The sequence below is a fragment of the Rattus norvegicus genome, chromosome 6 (assembly GCF_021556685.1).
Source record: "Rattus norvegicus strain SHRSP/BbbUtx chromosome 6, alternate assembly SHRSP_T2T, whole genome shotgun sequence".
NCBI classification, from domain to species: Eukaryota; Metazoa; Chordata; class Mammalia; order Rodentia; family Muridae; genus Rattus; species Rattus norvegicus.
Genome location: NC_141539.1, coordinates 53,878,448 through 53,897,024, shown reverse-complemented (window position 1 = coordinate 53,897,024; position 18,577 = coordinate 53,878,448). Strand labels below are relative to the sequence as shown.

General features: G+C 42.3%; 1 protein-coding gene across 1 annotated transcript; it reads right to left on the bottom strand.

Annotated features, from left to right (window-relative positions):
* Window positions 1-308: 308 nt before the first annotated feature.
* Window positions 309-6,319, bottom strand: Fam110c (family with sequence similarity 110, member C). Its single transcript, NM_001025051.1, is given in 2 exon segments — window positions 309-2,141; window positions 5,294-6,319. A coding segment is annotated over 1 exon segment (981 nt). The 5' UTR covers window positions 6,291-6,319; the 3' UTR covers window positions 309-2,141; window positions 5,294-5,309.
* Between the last annotated feature and the right edge of the window lie 12,258 nt (window positions 6,320-18,577).

Genomic DNA, 18,577 nt, shown 5'->3' with positions numbered 1-18,577 from the left:
AGAATGAATAAATTCCCTGACGCATCGGTCTCTTTCCATCTGTACACCGTTACTGTGTTCCCACAGAGCAGCTCGAAAGGCCCCTGTGGAGTGACTATCATTGCTTTATCTTATCTTTCTTCTTTCCAAAATATTTAATTACATTTGTATACTATTCTTTGCAGGAGAAATTTACTCAATACCGGGGGTGGGGGTGGGGAAGTATAACCCCCCTGCCCTCTTAACTGCCGAGCATCTCTCTCTGACCCTAAAGTCTTCACTGCAGACACTCATGTGTAAAACTAATGGGACACCTGAAAAAAAGTTAATTGCACACACCGAAAGATCATTTATGAATTGCTGTCACCGTAACAACTTTCGGATTAAATATAATATAGTGACATGCAAAACAGCAGTGCTACGACAGTCAGAACCCCAAGAATGACCATCCGTGATACAGTTAAAACAAGCCCCACAGAGCTCCACTTGCAAACCAACGATAAACATTCAAATAAACAATATGCATGAAAAGATGACAAATGAGAAAATTATTTTTAAGATGAACTGATGAAAGAGAAGCCATGTGAAAAAAAAAACCCACCGAGGACTAGCTACTACAAAATAAATATTTTTATAACTCAAAAAACTACTCTTACAATAAAAGTTACACATAATCCAGTTTTAAACTACATTCAGGGACATCCCAAAATTCCATGACACAGAGTGTTAGCATTGAGAAATTTCTTTCATATTCTTCACTCACATTGCATATGATTTTGTGATTTAAGAGGATATGTTTTGATAAAACACAGTAGACTTTGAAAGAGTAGACTCACAATTTTTCTTTGGGCCGTTGTTCACACGTAATTTCTTTCAGAAGAATCTGAATCCAAAATTCTTTTACTGTGAGTGTTTTACAGACAAGTTCAGAACCAGGGTCCCGGGACCTTGTTAACCGTACTTGGAACGCAGAACCTCTCAAACCCCAGAGACAGTCCTTGCTTCAAAATGCAGCCTCTGCAAACAATGGGTTGATGCCGAACGTAGGCAATTCCACTGTGTGTGAAGTGAACCCAGACCTCAAGCATTATGTGGTGAACCAGTTTCCATCCTCTTTGGAAGGTAAGAGCAGGGTGTTACCGAGCACATTCTATTGAACCATTGTTAAAGGGCTAATAAATACTGGCCAAATCTCAAGAAACTGTTCGAGTACAAAACAGTACTACTTTTAGCAGGATCTCAATTCTCATGAATCTCCCAATGGGTGCTTCTACACACTTATGGCCAAGCAGTAGTGGCATTAACGAAATATGAAGCCCTCAAGTGATTTTAAATGTCCTCTCCAAATCATTAGAAAATACTGTCAGTTGTATAATATAGGAATGAACGAAGTTAAGTTATATAGGAAGGCTTGGAAACCAGTGTGTGTGTGTGTGCGCGCGCGTGTATGTGTGTGTGAGAAGTGTGTGTGTGTGTGTGAGTTTGTGAGTGTGTGTGTGAGAGAGAATGTGCGTGTGAGTGTGTGTGTGAGAGAATGTGTGTGTGTGAGTGTGTGAGTTTGTGAGTGTGTGTGTGTGAGAATGTGTGTGTGTGAGTGTGTGTGTGAGTTTGTAAGTGTGTGTGTGTGTGTGCGTGTGCATGTGTGTTGGGTGATTGTCTCAGCCATAGCACTTATATAGAATAATAGCCCTTTGTGCTCACAGAACATTAAGTGGTATCAATTACTCGGAAGGAGAATAACATTGCATCCATGCTTGATTCCATACTTCCTTCTTTCCTTCAAGAATGCCTATACATTTATTAACATATTTGATTTATTAATATTAAATATTATCAAAACACACTGCAAAAGCCGTCATTAAGTCAGACCACCGGATGTCCTGAAAATATACTCCAACAGCTACTGTTTCTTCAGCTGCCCTTTTGAGATACAAGGAGAATGCTCTTACAAGGAGAATGCATCTCATGGTCTCTAATATTTGCCCTCTGGTCTGTCTTCCCCACAGTATGCCATCATGGCTAATAGATAAGTCTTATCAACAGACTGCTTTATTCCTCGGGCAGCAGCAATTATATGTATTGTTGGGAAACACCAAACATGGTGCTGGAGTCTCAGACGCCTATAGTTCAAGGGTTGGTTCATCCCTGGGGAAGTTTGCTTCCTGTGGAGAAAACAGAAAAGAACCATGAGTAAGCTCTCATCTGCTATAACATGTACTACAAAGAATGGCCTCTCCTGCGTTTGGTTTTATGGCAGCTCTATTATATCTAAACATCTTCTGTATTTTAAATTTTGAAAAAAAAATCCACAGAGAGATTTTTTCTGGCTTCTCTAAAAAAATAATCTTTCCCTACAAGCCTTTCCTTGGAAATTTGAAAGTTCCCTTTCCTCCAGCAACTCCTGGGGTGGAATATTGACAAAGGCATTGTTAACTGCTCTAGAGAAGGACAAGGAAACTGAAAGCAAGGTTGGCCATCTAATGGAACACTTGAGGCAAACAAAGGCCATCCTTTCTAAATAGCTCAACAGACCTAGGTGCTGACCAAGAAGCAGGGAAGGATGACCTTAGTGCTTTGGGCTGCTTGTTTACACTCTGTTCCTGGAGACAACTGTAGAGTTTCCAGTGTAGACCGTGAAGAAGGGAACAGAGTACCTGTCTTCCACATACATGACAGCCTGGGGCTTCCATAGGCTCCCTTTCTTTGCAAAGGGTAAATGTGAAGGTGGCTGTGAATCTCTTAATTTTTGTCCAAAAGTCAAGCAGTATTTATTTTTAACCCATCCCAAATGGACAAGTTGTCACTTTTATGCTAATATTAAACCAGCAATTTATATAACTTATTTTTGAAATGTCGGAAAAAACCTACATTTCAGCAGGTAATCCTGTGAGAACTTGATAGACAGGATGGTCATTGAAAACTAGAAAATGGAAGTCAACGCTCTTGACTTAAGCTCTGGAAAACACTACTAAAATGGTCCATACATGACTGTCCACCTCCTTACATCCCTATTGGGCGCGCGTGTGCGTGCGCGCGCGCGCGTGCGCGCGTGTGTGTGTGTGTGTGTGTGTGTGTGTGTGTGTCTTGTGATTCTCTGTTTTCAGTTTCACTGTTGTCAGTTTGACTAGCAAATGTTTTATTCCACTGGGTATAAAGTTTATATAAACTTGCACTTTAATCCCGAATGCTCCTTTTATTATATTTTTATAAGTGTCTTACTAAGAAAACAAAACATTGATGTAAATCAGTGGTTCAACCTTCCTAATGCTGCCACCCTTTCATACAGTTTGTCCCCCAAAGGGGGCATGAGCCACAGGTTGAAAATCTCTCGTGTAAATAATATTTATATTCTTTCACTCATAACTCCACCCTTGTTCATCTCAAAGGTTCTATGATTTTTATAAAACACCATTTCAACACAAATGCAAACTAGAAGAAAACCCAAGCTTAAATTTTTTGATTTTTGATCCCGTGTCGTAGCTGCCCTAGGAATTGCATTAGGACCGCTTGGGCACACTCTGCTATACATAAGCTTTGGTGCTGCCCACCAGGACTTGCTCTTTCCGGAGAACACGGAGTCTGGAGGAAGCCGAGGGAGCTCAGATCTAAAGCAAATACCAACTCAAAGAGCTGGAGACTGCCTGGGGGTGTCACTTCGTTGTCCTAATGCCCCAGACACCTCTGCAGTGCTTATACAGCACAGGCTGCTCTGTGGGTGAAGCAGAGTAAAGTTATGAGGTAAACTTCCTGTGGTGACTGCCAGAAGTACCTGGAAGCCTTGGGAAAATCTGGGCAACTATCTCCTGGGTTTTATTTGTATGTCACCCTGTTACCTCGCCATCACTTATATTCCAAGTTTATCTTATGGCCATTGATTCTTTCCTGTAACACCATAATAGGCCACTCTTTCGTCCTGTGTGTTTCGCTCGCAGAACAAAACTATACAGATTTTTGATGGCACAGGAAGTAAAATACAGAACATGAAGGCCCTCTCGCTGTGTCCTTTTAAAAAATGTAGACAAAACAAGTCAGCCCTAATATGTGTGCACGTGGCCCCTCACTGGTTCCTTCTCTAGACCTATTCGTCCACTGCTTTCTCTGTGCCGCAGTGCCCACGACGACACCGTGGTACGTCCTTGCCATCACTCATATATCTAAGATTCAAGGACAATTTCGTGCACATATAAATTGATATGGGTTTTTGTTGTCTTTCTCTTTATTGTTATTACCTGTATACATTCCCTGGGGACTTGTACTAATGTAATGTGCAAATCTTCAATACATTGTAAGAATGAACTTAAGAAAAATTAATTCACCCCTCTTTACTATTTTTACATCTGTATAAAGGGCCACTGAACAGTAGTGGGGAATTTTGTTCTTAAACACAGGTTGGCTGAGGCTAAGCACCTGGGGGGTCTGTCTTCTGAGATTCTCTACATTCTAGTCAGGTGTCTTCAGTTAGTATTTATCTCAGTGCCAGAAAAAATGTAATGATTTTTTTAAAAAAAATTTCATAGTAACTTGCTCTCAAAGGCAGAATGAAAAAAAAAGCTTTTGAAATGTTTAAATGCCTTGTTCTCAAAGATACTCATAGAAAGGTGTCTCCTCTTTCTTACTCCAAAGGGATGTTCATAACAAGTCAGAAGGAGGGATGGCGTGCAGCCTTAGCTCTTTATTATAGGACAGAGGATTCTGTGGTTAGACCCTGGACCAGGTACTTACTCTCTGTATTATCAGCAGTGGGAAAAAACAAACAAACAAACAAAGAAACAAACACACACACACCACAGCAGTTTACACTGGGATACAGTCTAGATCAGAGCCGTCAGTTCCGAAAATGGAAACTTTCAGAACAATTCAAAGGCAGATATTTTCATACTGAAGAACTATCAAGTTCGCAACACTTCAAAGCCTGAGGAAGGAGAGTGACTGGAGTCTTCCTTACTGCTGGAAGTCAGACGTCAGGACTTCCCTGGAAAGAAGGATGCCCCGAGGACATCAGGAAAGTCGATCCAGAGTCTGTCCCGGTGCATAGTGGCCTAAGGTTCAGATGCTACTTTCAAAACGGGAAATGACAGCAGGATAAAACTGCCGGCATTGTCCGTCAGGTTTCTTCCATTTTAACTACAGTAAGGACGCAGGGTGAGTGTTAACTTAATGACCTTTCCGGGCATTCGAATTCAACACAATGAGGGCAACTGGGTGCCTTCGTACTGTAGGAGCTATATATTAACCATGAGCCATGATTGTCCAGCACCCAGCTTAGCCAGCACGCATAAACACAAACCCCACCTTCCAGCTTCCTGCCACTAACCTGGATCAGATGTCAATCAGGCAGGTTCCTGCAACTTCTGGCTGGGGGTTTCTTTGGCCTTCTTGCAGGTAAACAGCCACTTTATGATACGGGCGTTCCTTTCTACTACAGAAGTGGTGCTAGGCACCTGCTCCAGGAGCTCCTCTTCTTGCAACCCGTCCTCGCTGTGCCTGGAGAAGCTACTATCAGAAGTAGCCATGCTCACGCTACGCATTTTGGGTGTAACGCAGTCGGATGCAGCAGAGAAGTTCTCCCTCCCGAGAGACTCCACAACTTCAGGGTCCAGGCCACAATACTGGAAGAAGGTGTCAGACTCAGCCCTGGCTGTCGAGTAGCGGGAGCTGAGATCTGACTGAGAGCGCTGCAATCCTTTGCTACGGGACGCCCGCAGCTCCACGCCGGAACGACGGACAGGCACTCTGGGAGCCACTTCAAAAGGCAAGGCTGGGGACTCCATGGCCACTACAGGGGCTGGAGGTGGTAACATAGAGGCTGGTTTAGCGGCTGCTGCCTGGCTCGCCTTAGTCCAAGTGGCCTCTGTTTCCTTCGTCTTACACTCATCTGCCACCCTGGTCGTCTCAGGGGTCACTGACATTTTGTCCTTGCCAGACCCCTGGAAAAACTTCTTCATTAGTCCCACTCTGGAAGAGTCTGCATCTGACCCTCGTACGAATTCACATTTCTGCCGATAGATGACCAATGAATCAGGTCTCAGAGGCTTTCGAGCGACAGCTCTGCGGGCTACAGGAGCTGGGGCAAGAGTCGAAGGGATCGGGTTGCGGTGCTGCACCCCTGGGGCCTCAGGGACCCTGTTTTCGGATACTGGACCCCGGCTAGATCCCAGCGTGCTGCGAACATACTTGGCACGGTCCGCTGCTAGTCTCTCCACAGCGCTCTTGTTCGCTGGCTGCCGGGTAAGAGTGCCCTCCGCTGCCCTGGAGTCCCCGAGAGATGGCCGCGTTCTGGCAAGCGAGTCCAGGGTGGGCAGGGCGCGCATTCTCGCAGTACTCGAACCCACCAAGCTGGTGTCCAGTAGAGACTGCTCCTGTTCCGGTGCCACCCTGCCGAGTCCGTTCCGAAGTCCGCAAGGGGCGGGGAAAACACGCCCTTGGGCCCCTCCGCCTAGATCCGGAGTTGGGGCGAGCCAGAGTGGCTGGGAAAGGTGAATCATTCCGGCGCCAGCTCGCTCCTCCCACCCAGGAGTTGTAGCCACCTACCTACACCTGTGTCCCCGCCCCCTACCTTTTGGTTTCCGAGCGGATACCCACAACCCCAGCCCCAGCCTCCTGTCAGGTGCTCTATCTCTCGCTTTCTACCTATTACATCCAAACATCCATCAACCCAGAAATACCTCGCCTCCAGCCACTGCTCCCAAACCCTCTCCTCTGTCTTACGGTCCCCCGACCCTGTACTCCCTCTTCTGGAAGGTGGGGAAGTTTCACAGGGTAAGGCTGCAAGGGACCAAGCCTGCTTGCTCAGCGCTTTCTTCCAGCTCTCAGAGTCTTCCCTTACTGGGGCTCAGGATTCCAGAGATAAGGGTCAGAAAGAAGCCACCCCCCCACCACCACCACGTGCCTCTTCACAATGCACACAAACCGTTTATGTCCTTTTAATTCCTAAAGTGATCGATCTCATTACATTTGGAAACTTTCTGTTTTATTTCTGTAGTTTCTATGTACTACTTGGGGGAAATAGGGTACGAAAGAAAAGAAAACCGTGTCAAGATTAATCTGGGCTGACAGAACCCAAGAGCACCCTGAGTGAGACCCGACTTAAGTCCAGAGGTCATTGGCTGGTCCTGCAAGTCTCATTACTTTTTGTTTTTAGGGTTTAAAAAGAATCAATCCAGGTGATGAGAAAACCTAGGGTTTGCCGGCAAGGGAGATCAAGAACGCAAACGCTTAAGAAGATATTTCTAAAATTCCATCGTTCAAAAAGTTGGACAGAAGACTGAACACATTTGCCAGACAAGTGAAATGCTCACCTTATCGACTTCGTGGGGGCCAGTCTCGGGTGAGGCCGACCAGCTGAAGCTGCAGTTCCATGCTCGGGACACACACAGTTGCAGGGTCTAGTCTAGTTCTTTTTGGAAACAAGCTTTGAGTGCCGTTGCACCGCAGGGGTAGAGAAGCCTTGCTAAAAAGAGAGGAGCATAGCAAGTATGTTTAGGGAGCCAGGGAAGAATCACATGGAGACCCAAGTCAGCCAAAAATCAGGCTGTCCACATAGCATGGTTGGAAACGAGATGCTCCCCCCCCCCACCCCGTTGGAAATGGGAGGGTACTCAATAACTTATGAGGGCCAGAGAGAAATAAAACATGAGACAGAAGACACAGAGAATGAGTACCTAGAGTGGGTTGCTTTCTCCCACAGAGTCAAGGAGTCCTAGTAGGCCTGATACTACACACCAAGTCTGGAGTCTAAGTCAGAGGAAGCAGCCTTCCCTTAAGGGGAGGGAATCCTTTTTGCTGCCTCCTAGCAAAGGCAGTTATGAAAGGACTATGAGCACCTTGCTATTGTTTGAACTTGGTCTCACCATCACCAACCACATACTTTTAGAAAGGTAGCCAACTTCTCTTCTTGTTTTTTTTTTTTTTTTCATTTGTTAATCCTGTTTCCAGAGTTTGCAATGTCCATTCTGACTCAGAAGGGCTGAGAGCTCTGATATGCTAAGCAGGTAGAGGCTAGGTCTGTGCTCAGCCTCCTTAAGAAAGGAGGAATATTCACACACAAAATATTGGATATGTACAGAATTACTCACTGTGTCCATTGGTTGGTTTTCTCATTAGTGAGATGGTATAGTAGTTAGAGTTTCCGTTACTGAGAAGAGACACCACGACCGAATCAACTCTTATAAGGACAACATTTAATTGGGGCTGGCTTACAGGTTCTGAGGTTCAGTCCATTATCATGCCAGGAAGCATGGCAGCGTGCAGGCAGGCAGGAGGAGCCTAGAGTTCTACATCTTGTTCTGAAGGCAAACAGGAGAAGACTGGCTTCCAGGGAGTTAGGAGAAGGGTCTCGAAACTCATGCTCAAAGTGACATATTTCCTCCAACAAGGCCACACCTACTAATCACTCCATTCCCTGGGCCGAGCATACTCAAACCCCAGAGGGCATTGGGCACACAGCACGTTTTCAATAAATGTTAGTAATAGTGGTTATGAATTAGTCGACATTTTCTTTTCCAATATGTTTACTGAATTCATGTATAAACTTGAACACACGCAAACAGTTACCCTCTCTAGAATTATTTTGAACACATTGTTATTAGATAAAATTAATCATGCTTACTCATAATTTTCCGTATTTTGATACAGTTTACTGGGAAATTGGAGTTGGAGTTACTCTAACAGGATTGTCTCAGTAAACTATTTTTATCGCTCAACTGGGAGCATCTGCGTTGAACTCATTTCCTTCCTAGTATCTACCTCAAAGCCCTACCCTAGTTGCGAAGGAATGGGTTAGTGCTCTTATGACTGCTCTCCTTGGCTTATCCGAGAGAGGTGTTGAGAGCAGTTGGATGGTCGCTCTAGGCAAGAAGCTGGATTGGACATGTGTGCAGCGTCGGGAGGCCGGTCAGATAAGGCACGATACATCCATCATTAATGGAACATTTTGCAACCATTTACAGTTAGCTTCCCCCAGCCCTTAGATTGGGAAATAGCCGTGGTATGAGCAAAGACTTTTAAATAGCACAGATTTAGACGCACTGTTCAGCATATGTCCTGGTATTCTGGGTCCTGAGATGATTCAGGAGTCTATAAGGTCATGACGTTTTGTAATAACACTGTCACAATGTACTCTTCCTATCTCTCAGGAGTAGATACCTAGATACACCAGATGGAGATGGATTGCTCAAAATGAAATGCTCAGTATCCTTTAACAGTTAATGTCATCACAAGAAAAAATACTCAATGATTGGTATTATAGAACATAACCACAATTATTAATGGGAGGAAAAAGCAGAGGAGGCATTTTAATTTATTTGTTCAAGGTACACATTATTGAGTCCACAAATGTTCCAAGAAAATAGGAACAGAAGAGAGCTGCATAAGTTTTCTGATAAAGGTACTCTACTCCTACATTCCACATCAGCAGCACTTGGTGATGGGTTTAGAAAACATTCTGTACACATATTAACAGTGTAATGAATCACATTAAAATAAATGGTAATTATAAAGTTATAAGATATAATTCACATATGTAATACACTGGGTAAAATACATTGAATATGCCAGCCAGTGAATGGGAGGGAAAGACCAGAAACTATTGCAGAGTCTGAGTGCTTCAAAGAAGGTCAAAATTGCCCTCATTATAAACAATCTAATGGGAGAGATAGCTCAGTGGTTGAGAGCACTGACTGCTCTTCCAGAGGTCCTGAGTTCAAATCCCAGCAACCACATGGTGGCTCACAACCATCTGTGATGAGATCTGATGCCCTCTTCTGGTGTGTCTGAAGACAACTACAGTGTATTCATATACATAAAGTATTCTTTTTTTTTTAAAGAATGCATTGTAACTATAAAAAAAAACAATCTAATTGTCTATGTCAAAACCTCTAAGACGAGCTACATGAAATTATTAGAATGAACAAGAACTACTAAATCAGCATCATTTACAATAGCCAATTTGAAAATGTAATAGAAAAAATAATCAACACATAATAATAAGAAAGCACATGTGATCTATGGTAATATATTCTGAACACGGCAGCTACTGTACAAGGTGTGGTGTCTTTACCTGAGCAGATTAACACATCTCCGGGTACATGGTATGCAGCTATTGGTCGTCTAGTCATATGCTTTTTTCTTGGTACCTGTCCATAAGGACCACAAGAAACAATCTGTAGACAAGGCTAGCAGTGCACCTGTACAATTTTACCTCAAGAGTATATTAACTCTCTAGCCCTATATAATAACAGTATCTTGATCATCTACCTCTTCCACAAAACATCATATTGGTTCACAGTATTCATGACATTATGCGGATTGGACCAAGCGAGCAGAAGGTAGCAAAAACTTTGGACTTGGTAGCATGTATGTACATTAGAGGATGGGAAACAAATCAAACAAAAATTCAAGGGCCTTCTATCTCAGCAAAATTCCTAGGAGTCTAGTGGTGCGAGCATGCTGAGGTCCTTCTTCTAAGGGCGAAGAATGAGTTATTGCATCTGCTCCCTCCCACCACCAAGAAAGAAGCACAATGTTTCCTGGGCCTGTTTGGATTCTGAAGACAGAATATTCCTTACTTGGCTGTGTTATTTCTGACCCAATACCAAGTTACTTGGAAAACTGCTAGTTTTGAGTAGAGCTCAGAATGGGAGAAAAGCTCTTCAGCAGGCCCAGGCTGCTGTGCTCTACGTCTTAGAACATATGACCCAGCAGACCTGATGGTATTTGAGTCATCCCTGGAAGATAGAGATGCTATTTGAAGCCTTTGGCAGGCCCCTGTAGGTGACTCACAAAAGAAACCCTTGTAATTTTGGAGCAAGATTTTACCATAATCTGCAGACAACTATTCTCCCTTTGAGAGATAGCTCTTGACCTGCTATTGGGCTGTAGTGGAAACTGAACATTTGGCAATGGACCAGCAAGTTAACACGTGACCTGAACGTCATGAGCTGAGTGTCAGCTGTGACCCTTTAATATAGTTCTGTTGTGCTGACCCACAAGCATAAAATTATTTCATTGCTGCTCCACAACTGTAGTTTTACTACTGTTGTTATAAATTGTAATGCAAATATCTGTATTTTCTGATGGTCTTAGGGGACCCCTGTAAAATGGTCATTTGACCCTCTGAAGGGGTTTTGACCCACGGGTTGAGAACTACTGCTTTAGGGCATCTCTTGGTGCCACTATGTCCTGTGACTAAAGTCAACAGGAAACTAAACAACCTTATCCAAGCAGATTGACAAACGAACCGAATGAGAGCATGGGTCACTCCTTTAGGAAAAGAGACCCGATGGGGTGTTTGCTGAGGTGGAGAAAACACAGAATGGGTACTAGAGGCAGGTAGTTACAAATACCAGCTAAGGCCATGTGACCAATCGCAGAAACAAGGATTATAACTGACATGAGTGTTTCTGTCCTATTTTGTTAAAAATGTGTTGGTATAGATAATTGCATTTTTCCTTTCTCGATTTCTTTATCATATAATGTAACATCAATTATGAGACTATCAATAGTTATCATATTGAAGTTAGAGATACTAAACGAGTGTCCCTCAAGGGACATTGCCACCCAGTCTAAATTTACAGTGTGTTCGAGGGAGGGATAGTTACATCATGTTTGGCATAATTATGACCTGATTAAATATGTAAAATGTTTGTGGTTGTACGTGGGATAGTTACATCATGTTAGGCATAATTATGATCTGGTTACTGTTTTCATTTAGGATTTAAGCATGACATAAGGAGATAATACTGTGTGTCAAGTTGATAAGGGATGGATGTGTGATGGTTGGTCATTCTTAGTTGTCAGCTGGGCCCCATCTGGAATTAACTAAAACCAGATGACAGGACACACGTGGTGCATTTTGTTCTTAATTGAATCATATGAAGTGAGAAGACCCACTACTAATCCAGATTTCTGAGGTGGGAATATGTAGTTTTAATATGGACTACTTCTTCTGGAAGCCTATATAGAGAACACGGAAGAAGAAAGGTTAATGTCTCTTTAGACTTTAGAGCCTACGTCTTTGGGCTGAAAACCAGTCGAGACTTTCAGCCTTGTTGGACTGAGTAACTACTAGATTCTTGAACTTTCTGCTGATAGAAAGTTATTGATGAACTATCTGGATTGCAGCCTGTAAGCCGTTAAAACAAAACCCATATATAAAACCATGTATAGACATATAAATATTATTATAATATAATTAATTTATAGATATTTATTTTATAAATTCTGTTCCTTTAAAGAACCTTGACTAATACAACCTGTCTCCAAAAAAAGTATAAAAATAAAACATGAAACAAACAAAAAACATCAGTCAACTGAAAAACTGAACGAACTAGGTTTATGTGTGTGAACGTCAATAAATCTGAAAAAACATTACTCAGTTGAGAGCTGAATTACAGAAATACTGTTCAAATACATTTAAAACAATGGCAATGCATGTTACCGTGCATATGCAAATGTGAGAACTTGTGTAAAAGTATGGCCTGGCATTGCAAACTAAGCATAGACAAGTCATCTGGGGAGAAGAATGGGGCAGGAGCTTCCGTTTCAGTTGCACTGTCTATGCCAGGATAGAAAATGTGAAGAAAAGCAGCCCCCCTCAACAAGGCCTTCGTGTAAAGTCGCTTACTGGTTTCCTTATCCTGTGAAATGGAGCGCGATTCAGTGCTGCCACTGGGCATAGGACGGCTTGTGGAGTACAAAATCCAATCTGAGGCAGAAGCTGCACGCAATGTTTCCTCCTGAGAAGATTGGAGGAGGAAGTACCCTGGCACAGGGAACCCCAGGGACAAGGGCTTCCACTGGAGACAGTTAGACTGTGAGAAGTAGAAAGTTGGCTACAGAAAATTTTAAACAAAAGCCCCATTAAAATGTAAAGCTTAGAATTAACGGGTTCCATATCATGAAGGTCCTGAAATACCACGATTAGGAATCAGCAGGTAACTTTACACCAAGTGGACAATGGAGTGCTTACATGTTTCCAATTCAAAACATATATCCACCAGTTACAGGCATGATAACTCCATAAAACAAACATTCCTGGGTATAAAGCCACAGATTACTTCCAACATAGTGGGAGCAACTTATAGTGGGAAGCTTCAGCGTCCCACTCTCACCAATGGGCTGGTTATTCAGAAAAATAAAATAAACAGACATCATAAATCAAATGGATCTCTACAGAACATTCCACCCTAACGCTAAATACTCTTCTCAGCAGGCTACGGAATTTATCCAAAATTTATCATATCAGGACACAAAGAAAGTCTCAACAGATATAGAAAAACATATCTTGTATTCCAATTGACCACAGTGAAATAAACAAAGATATCAACAGCAATAGAAAATATAGAAAATTCATAAATTCATGGGGAATAACACTATTGACTGATGTATGGGTTACTATAGAGGACTTTTAATTTAGCAACATGGCTGCTCTGGTAAGGAATCTCACCCAAAGACCTTCTAGGTCTGTGTGATGTGGCTCAAACACAGCCACACCCTTAGCAAACACATTTAATCCCAAGCAATGAAGGTGAAGTTAGAAATGGGAGATGTTAACTAGACACCAACAAAATTAAAAAAATCATGAGGACATAACTTAAAAATCTGTAGTTTACTAAATTATAAATGTAAGACATGGGCAAATTTATAATGCCTGTGACACAACAAAGTTAAATCAAGATGAAATAAACAGAAAAGTGACAAGCAACGAGATGGAAACAGTAATAAAAAAATTTTCCCAACTAAAGCAAAAAAAAAAAAAAAAACAAAAAAAACCGAGCTAAATGGATTCACTGCATAATTCTATCAAACCTTCAGAGAAGAATTATTGCAAATTAATTCATGAGGTAGAAAAGGAAAGCGAGTTTTTAACTCTCTTTAACAAACCCGCTATTACCCTGATACAGAACTAGATAAGGCTTTGCTAAAACGGAAAATTACAGACCAGTCTCCCTGATGAATATAGATGAAAAATTCTCAATAAAACACTTACAAACACAATTCAATATTACATCAAAACTATCATTCAACATAACTAAGTTGATTTTATTCCATTGATACAACAATGTTTAATTATATGTAAGTCAATAAGTGTAATTCCTTGCACTAATGGACTGAAAGAAATTACACAATCAGATCAACAGATACACATGATTTCTTTGACTTTTCATGATACTGGGTAGATTAGGGATGGAAGGAACATACCTCAATATCAAAAAGGCAGACATGTAACCGACATCATTGTAAACAGAAAAAAAACCTCAAAGCACTCCCACTAAAATCAAGATAAAGACATCCACTCTCTCTACATCCATTTAAGATAACGCTTAAATTCTTAGCTGGAGAAAAATGTCAAGAGGAGGAAATAAAAGTGATACAAAGAGGAAAAAAGTAAAGGTTATAGGTGAGGTGAGTCTACACGTGAGAGATTCTGAAGACTCCACCGAAGGGGCAAACAAAACTCTGAGAACCGATGAGCCTTGGCATGAAGTGTTAGCCTAAAAAACAGCATATATACGCCAGCAGCAAACAGAGGGAAAAGAGAAACCACAGAAGCTTCATCAGGGAGATGAGAAACCTCCACAAAGAGAATTTCAGGACACTGAAGAAGGATATTGAGGACTTCTTCACTGAAAGGTGGGAAGGCCACCCATGCTCTGTATTTGGAAGAATTAATGTTATAAAAATGACCATTCTTCCACTAGCACCCTACAGACTCAATGCAACCCCAATAAAAATTCTAACGCCATCCTTCACAGACATGGAAAACAAAGCATTTATGCAAAGCTGTAGAAGTTTGCACGGCTGCAGCTACTTGATTTAGGTGCCAAAAAATGCACCGGTGGAGAGAAGACACTATCATTAACAAATGCTGCTGGGAACACTAAATTTCACCACGCAGAAGAATTAAATGACATCTTTATCTCTCACCCTGCATTAAACTCCACTGCAAATGGATTAAGAACCTCGATGGTAAGGCCTGATGCTCTGAAACCCTTAGGTGGAAAATAAGCCGTATGGCTTATCCTGCAGACACAGATGAAGACTTTTTGAATAAGACTTCAGTAGCACAGATTAGTCAGACAACAAGTTACTTCATGAAACCAAAAAGATCTATACAGCGAAGGAAACAGTGAGGTGAGTGACTAGGCAGCCCACAGAGTAGGAGAAAATCTTTGCCAGCTATTCGTCTGACCGAGGATTAGTATCTAGACCATACGAAACACTAAGACACGGAAAGTGAACAAAAGAAATAAAACCATTTTAAAATAGACTGTAGAATTGAATGGAAAATTCTCAAAAGAAGAAATGCAAATGGCTAGGAAACACTTGAAAAGGTGTTCAATACCTCAGGGAAATGCAAATTAAAACTATTTTAAGATTCATCTCATCCCAATCAGAATGGCTGTCATGGATACAAACAGCAAATGCTGGCCTAGACATGGTGAGAGGGGAGCGGTTGTACAATGTTAGAAGGCATGTAAGCTAGGCTGGCTGCTGTGGAAATTAGTCTGCCTGTTTCTTAAAGCAAGACAAAACCAAACTAGTAATAGAACGGCCTTATGACCTGCTGTACCACCTCAGGGCATGTGCCCAGCAGAATTTATATCTAACTACAGAGATACTTATACATCTGTGTTCACTGAGGCTCGATTCACAATAGCCAGCAAATGTTACCAGTCTAGATGCCCATGAGCAGATGAGTGGAGGGTATGGCACATATGCACAGTGAAATGAATATTACTCCACTGTAAAGAAAAAAATGACAGCATAAGATTTGCAGGTAAATACATGAAATTGGGAAACATTATACTGAATGAGGCAATGTGTGCCCAGAAAGGCAAATAAATAGTAGGTGACTGTTTATGTATAGATGCTAACTTCATTGTGTGTGTGTGTGTGTGTGTGTGTGTGTGTGTGTGTACATGTGTGTGCATGTGTGCGTGTGCATGTGTGTGTGCATGTGTGTGTGTGCATGTGTGTGTGTGCATGTGTGTGTCTCTTTAACTTAGAGCACAACTGGAAGCCAGGAAATTAGAAAGGGACCTTTGAGGTAGACATATTAAGGGAGGGATTATAGTAAGTTATACGTAAAATGAAAGTAATAGAGATGGAGTACTGGGGGCAGAAAGACATAGGCAGGAAAGGGTACAGGACTATGGGGGAATTATGTATGAACGGAAGGCTAACTCAAAAGATATATGAAAAGCCAGAAAGAAACCCACTGCCTCATAAATCAGAGTAAGAGGGGCAGACTGTTAGAATATAATGAATATATTGAATAATGAATATAAGAGGGTTGAATTACTAAACAGGGTGGGATGAAGGGAGAGCAGGAATAAGCAATTATGAAAAAGCATGTAGAAACCCACCAGTTAATAAGCTAACCTCAACGATCCACTTAAAAACACAATCAGAGGTTACCCCGGGCTCTGAATCAAAGCGAAGTTCACAGTTTTCTCTGGAGCTTTCACTGAACTTCGGAAGCTGTGGTTCCCCGGTGGCTGTGGAACTCACCACAGATGTTTGTAGAGAAATCTAGAAAACGTCTTGCTATCAGGGAAGGTTCTCAAACTTGTTTCTATTTGAATTTTGAAGAGCTGAGAGCTTCCACATTAAAGAAGTCTGCTTAATTTTGTTTACTACATAACTTTTTGGAATCACTAGAAAGAAAGGTGTGCTTGTCCATGCATGATCTATAGCTGTCACGCGATAACAGACCAGTTAGGGAGAGAGGGCTCAGTCTACATACACACCCTTTAATGGTAAGGGGGGAGAGAGAGAGAGAGAGAGAGAGAGAGAGAGAGAGAGAGAGAGAGAGAGAGAGAGAGAGAGAACACAGACCTTACTATAAATTGAAGGTTGTATTTTCTATATATTATTTCCTCTTTGAGAAAGAGATGACAGTTTAATTCATCTTAGATACTGGAAGATCAACATATATGTGTATATTTTGATTTAAACCTAATTTCCTCCTACTGATTTTCATAAACATGAGGGAGAATGCGTCAATTATCCCCGCTATAAAAACTTACTATGTTACGAGAAAATTTCTCTCAGTGACTTCCTTCAGTGCTTTCTCTTGGTACACATCAGTTTGAGTCATCTCAGTTGCCTTTCTTTGAAGTCTCACTAGTTTCAGGGCTTGTTTTGTTTCCTTAGGGTCACTCTAAGGCAACTCTGAAATTCACCAGAAATCAAGAACAAAGGGGAGAGAGACTGAGGGGGCAGAGTGTGCTGAGTCACCACCTGAGTTCTGTCCTCGCCAGGCAGGTGTTGGAAGGGGGCCAGCATCTGTTTCCGGCTCTGCAGTCTGCAGGTATCCCATTTACTTTGGATTAAAAACCATCTCACAGCCACAGATGGGCACTGAAACACAACTCTTGGTCCTCATAGACCTTTCTTCCCCACTCTTAAAAGAAGCCGTCAGAGTAACGTGATGGTGTGAAGAGTCTCTAACAGGATCTCCGTGAGCTCAGTATTACGCACATCACTTCAAGTGGTGACATTTTCCCACGAGGAAAAGAAAACATTGGTGGCAAATTTCAGTCCTGCTAACCTTCGGTAAACATCAACTCGTACAAGCAATTGGCTGCTTCCACATGACCTAAGCTTGTTCTTAGGGAACATGTTGTTACTGGTCCGTTTCTGGGACCCGATTGTCCATGACTATGTCAGTGGAAGAAGGAAAGAGCGTCAGGAGAAGAGTGAGCCTTGGCACATGTCCCCTGTGGGCACGTAGAGTCCAGTTGTCTTGCCCTTGAGTGACATAGATCTCTCTCCGAATCAAAGATTAGTAAATTCCAGAACTAATTTTATAATAAAAAAAAATAAAACCAAGTAATACTTCACTTTTAAATAGGTATTTTCTAAGATATTTGAAAAACTTAATAATTTGTATTTTAAAAGTTTATGGAAATTTTGTTTAAAAACTCTTCGTTGCTTCTTTGTTGATTTCTCATCATGGATCCCAATCCTCCTCATCTCTTCCTGCCTTCTAACCTGCCTCCACCCTTCCACCCTCTCTGAAAACAGAGAAAACATCTAGTTGTGGAGGCTGCAGTGTGCCACAGTGAGTTCCACAGTGTACCTTTTGTCCACACTTCTTTGCTTGCAATTGCTCATTGCAAGGAGCGGTTGGTCTGGTTCAAGGCCTCTTGGCTTCGGCTACTCTCTCAATACTGGAACCTCACTGGGACTCCTATGGGATATTTGTTGCTCTGTGTCATGGAGATCCTGTAGTTTTGGATCTATGGGACCAACCCCTTCACACACTGCAGCAGTTCATAGATTGGGTAGATGTTGGGGTGAGCCAATTCAAATCCCTTGATCTGGGCCTGAGAGGTATCTGAGTCGGTCACTTTGCCAGCTCTCCAGCACCCACACCACCAGGGCCAGCTCTCCTGCTCTGCCCCAGCTAGCTCATCCAACCAGGCTGCAGCCAGCAAGGGGCGGAGCCAGTCTCCAGCTCTCATGCATGTTGGGCTGGCTCATCTGCCCTCACTCCATCAGGGCCAGCTCTATGCTGCCGCAGACCTGCTCTCCCAAGTGCCACAGCCAGTGAGGGCATGGACCTGTTTTCCGAGGGAGGAGAAAAAGGCAT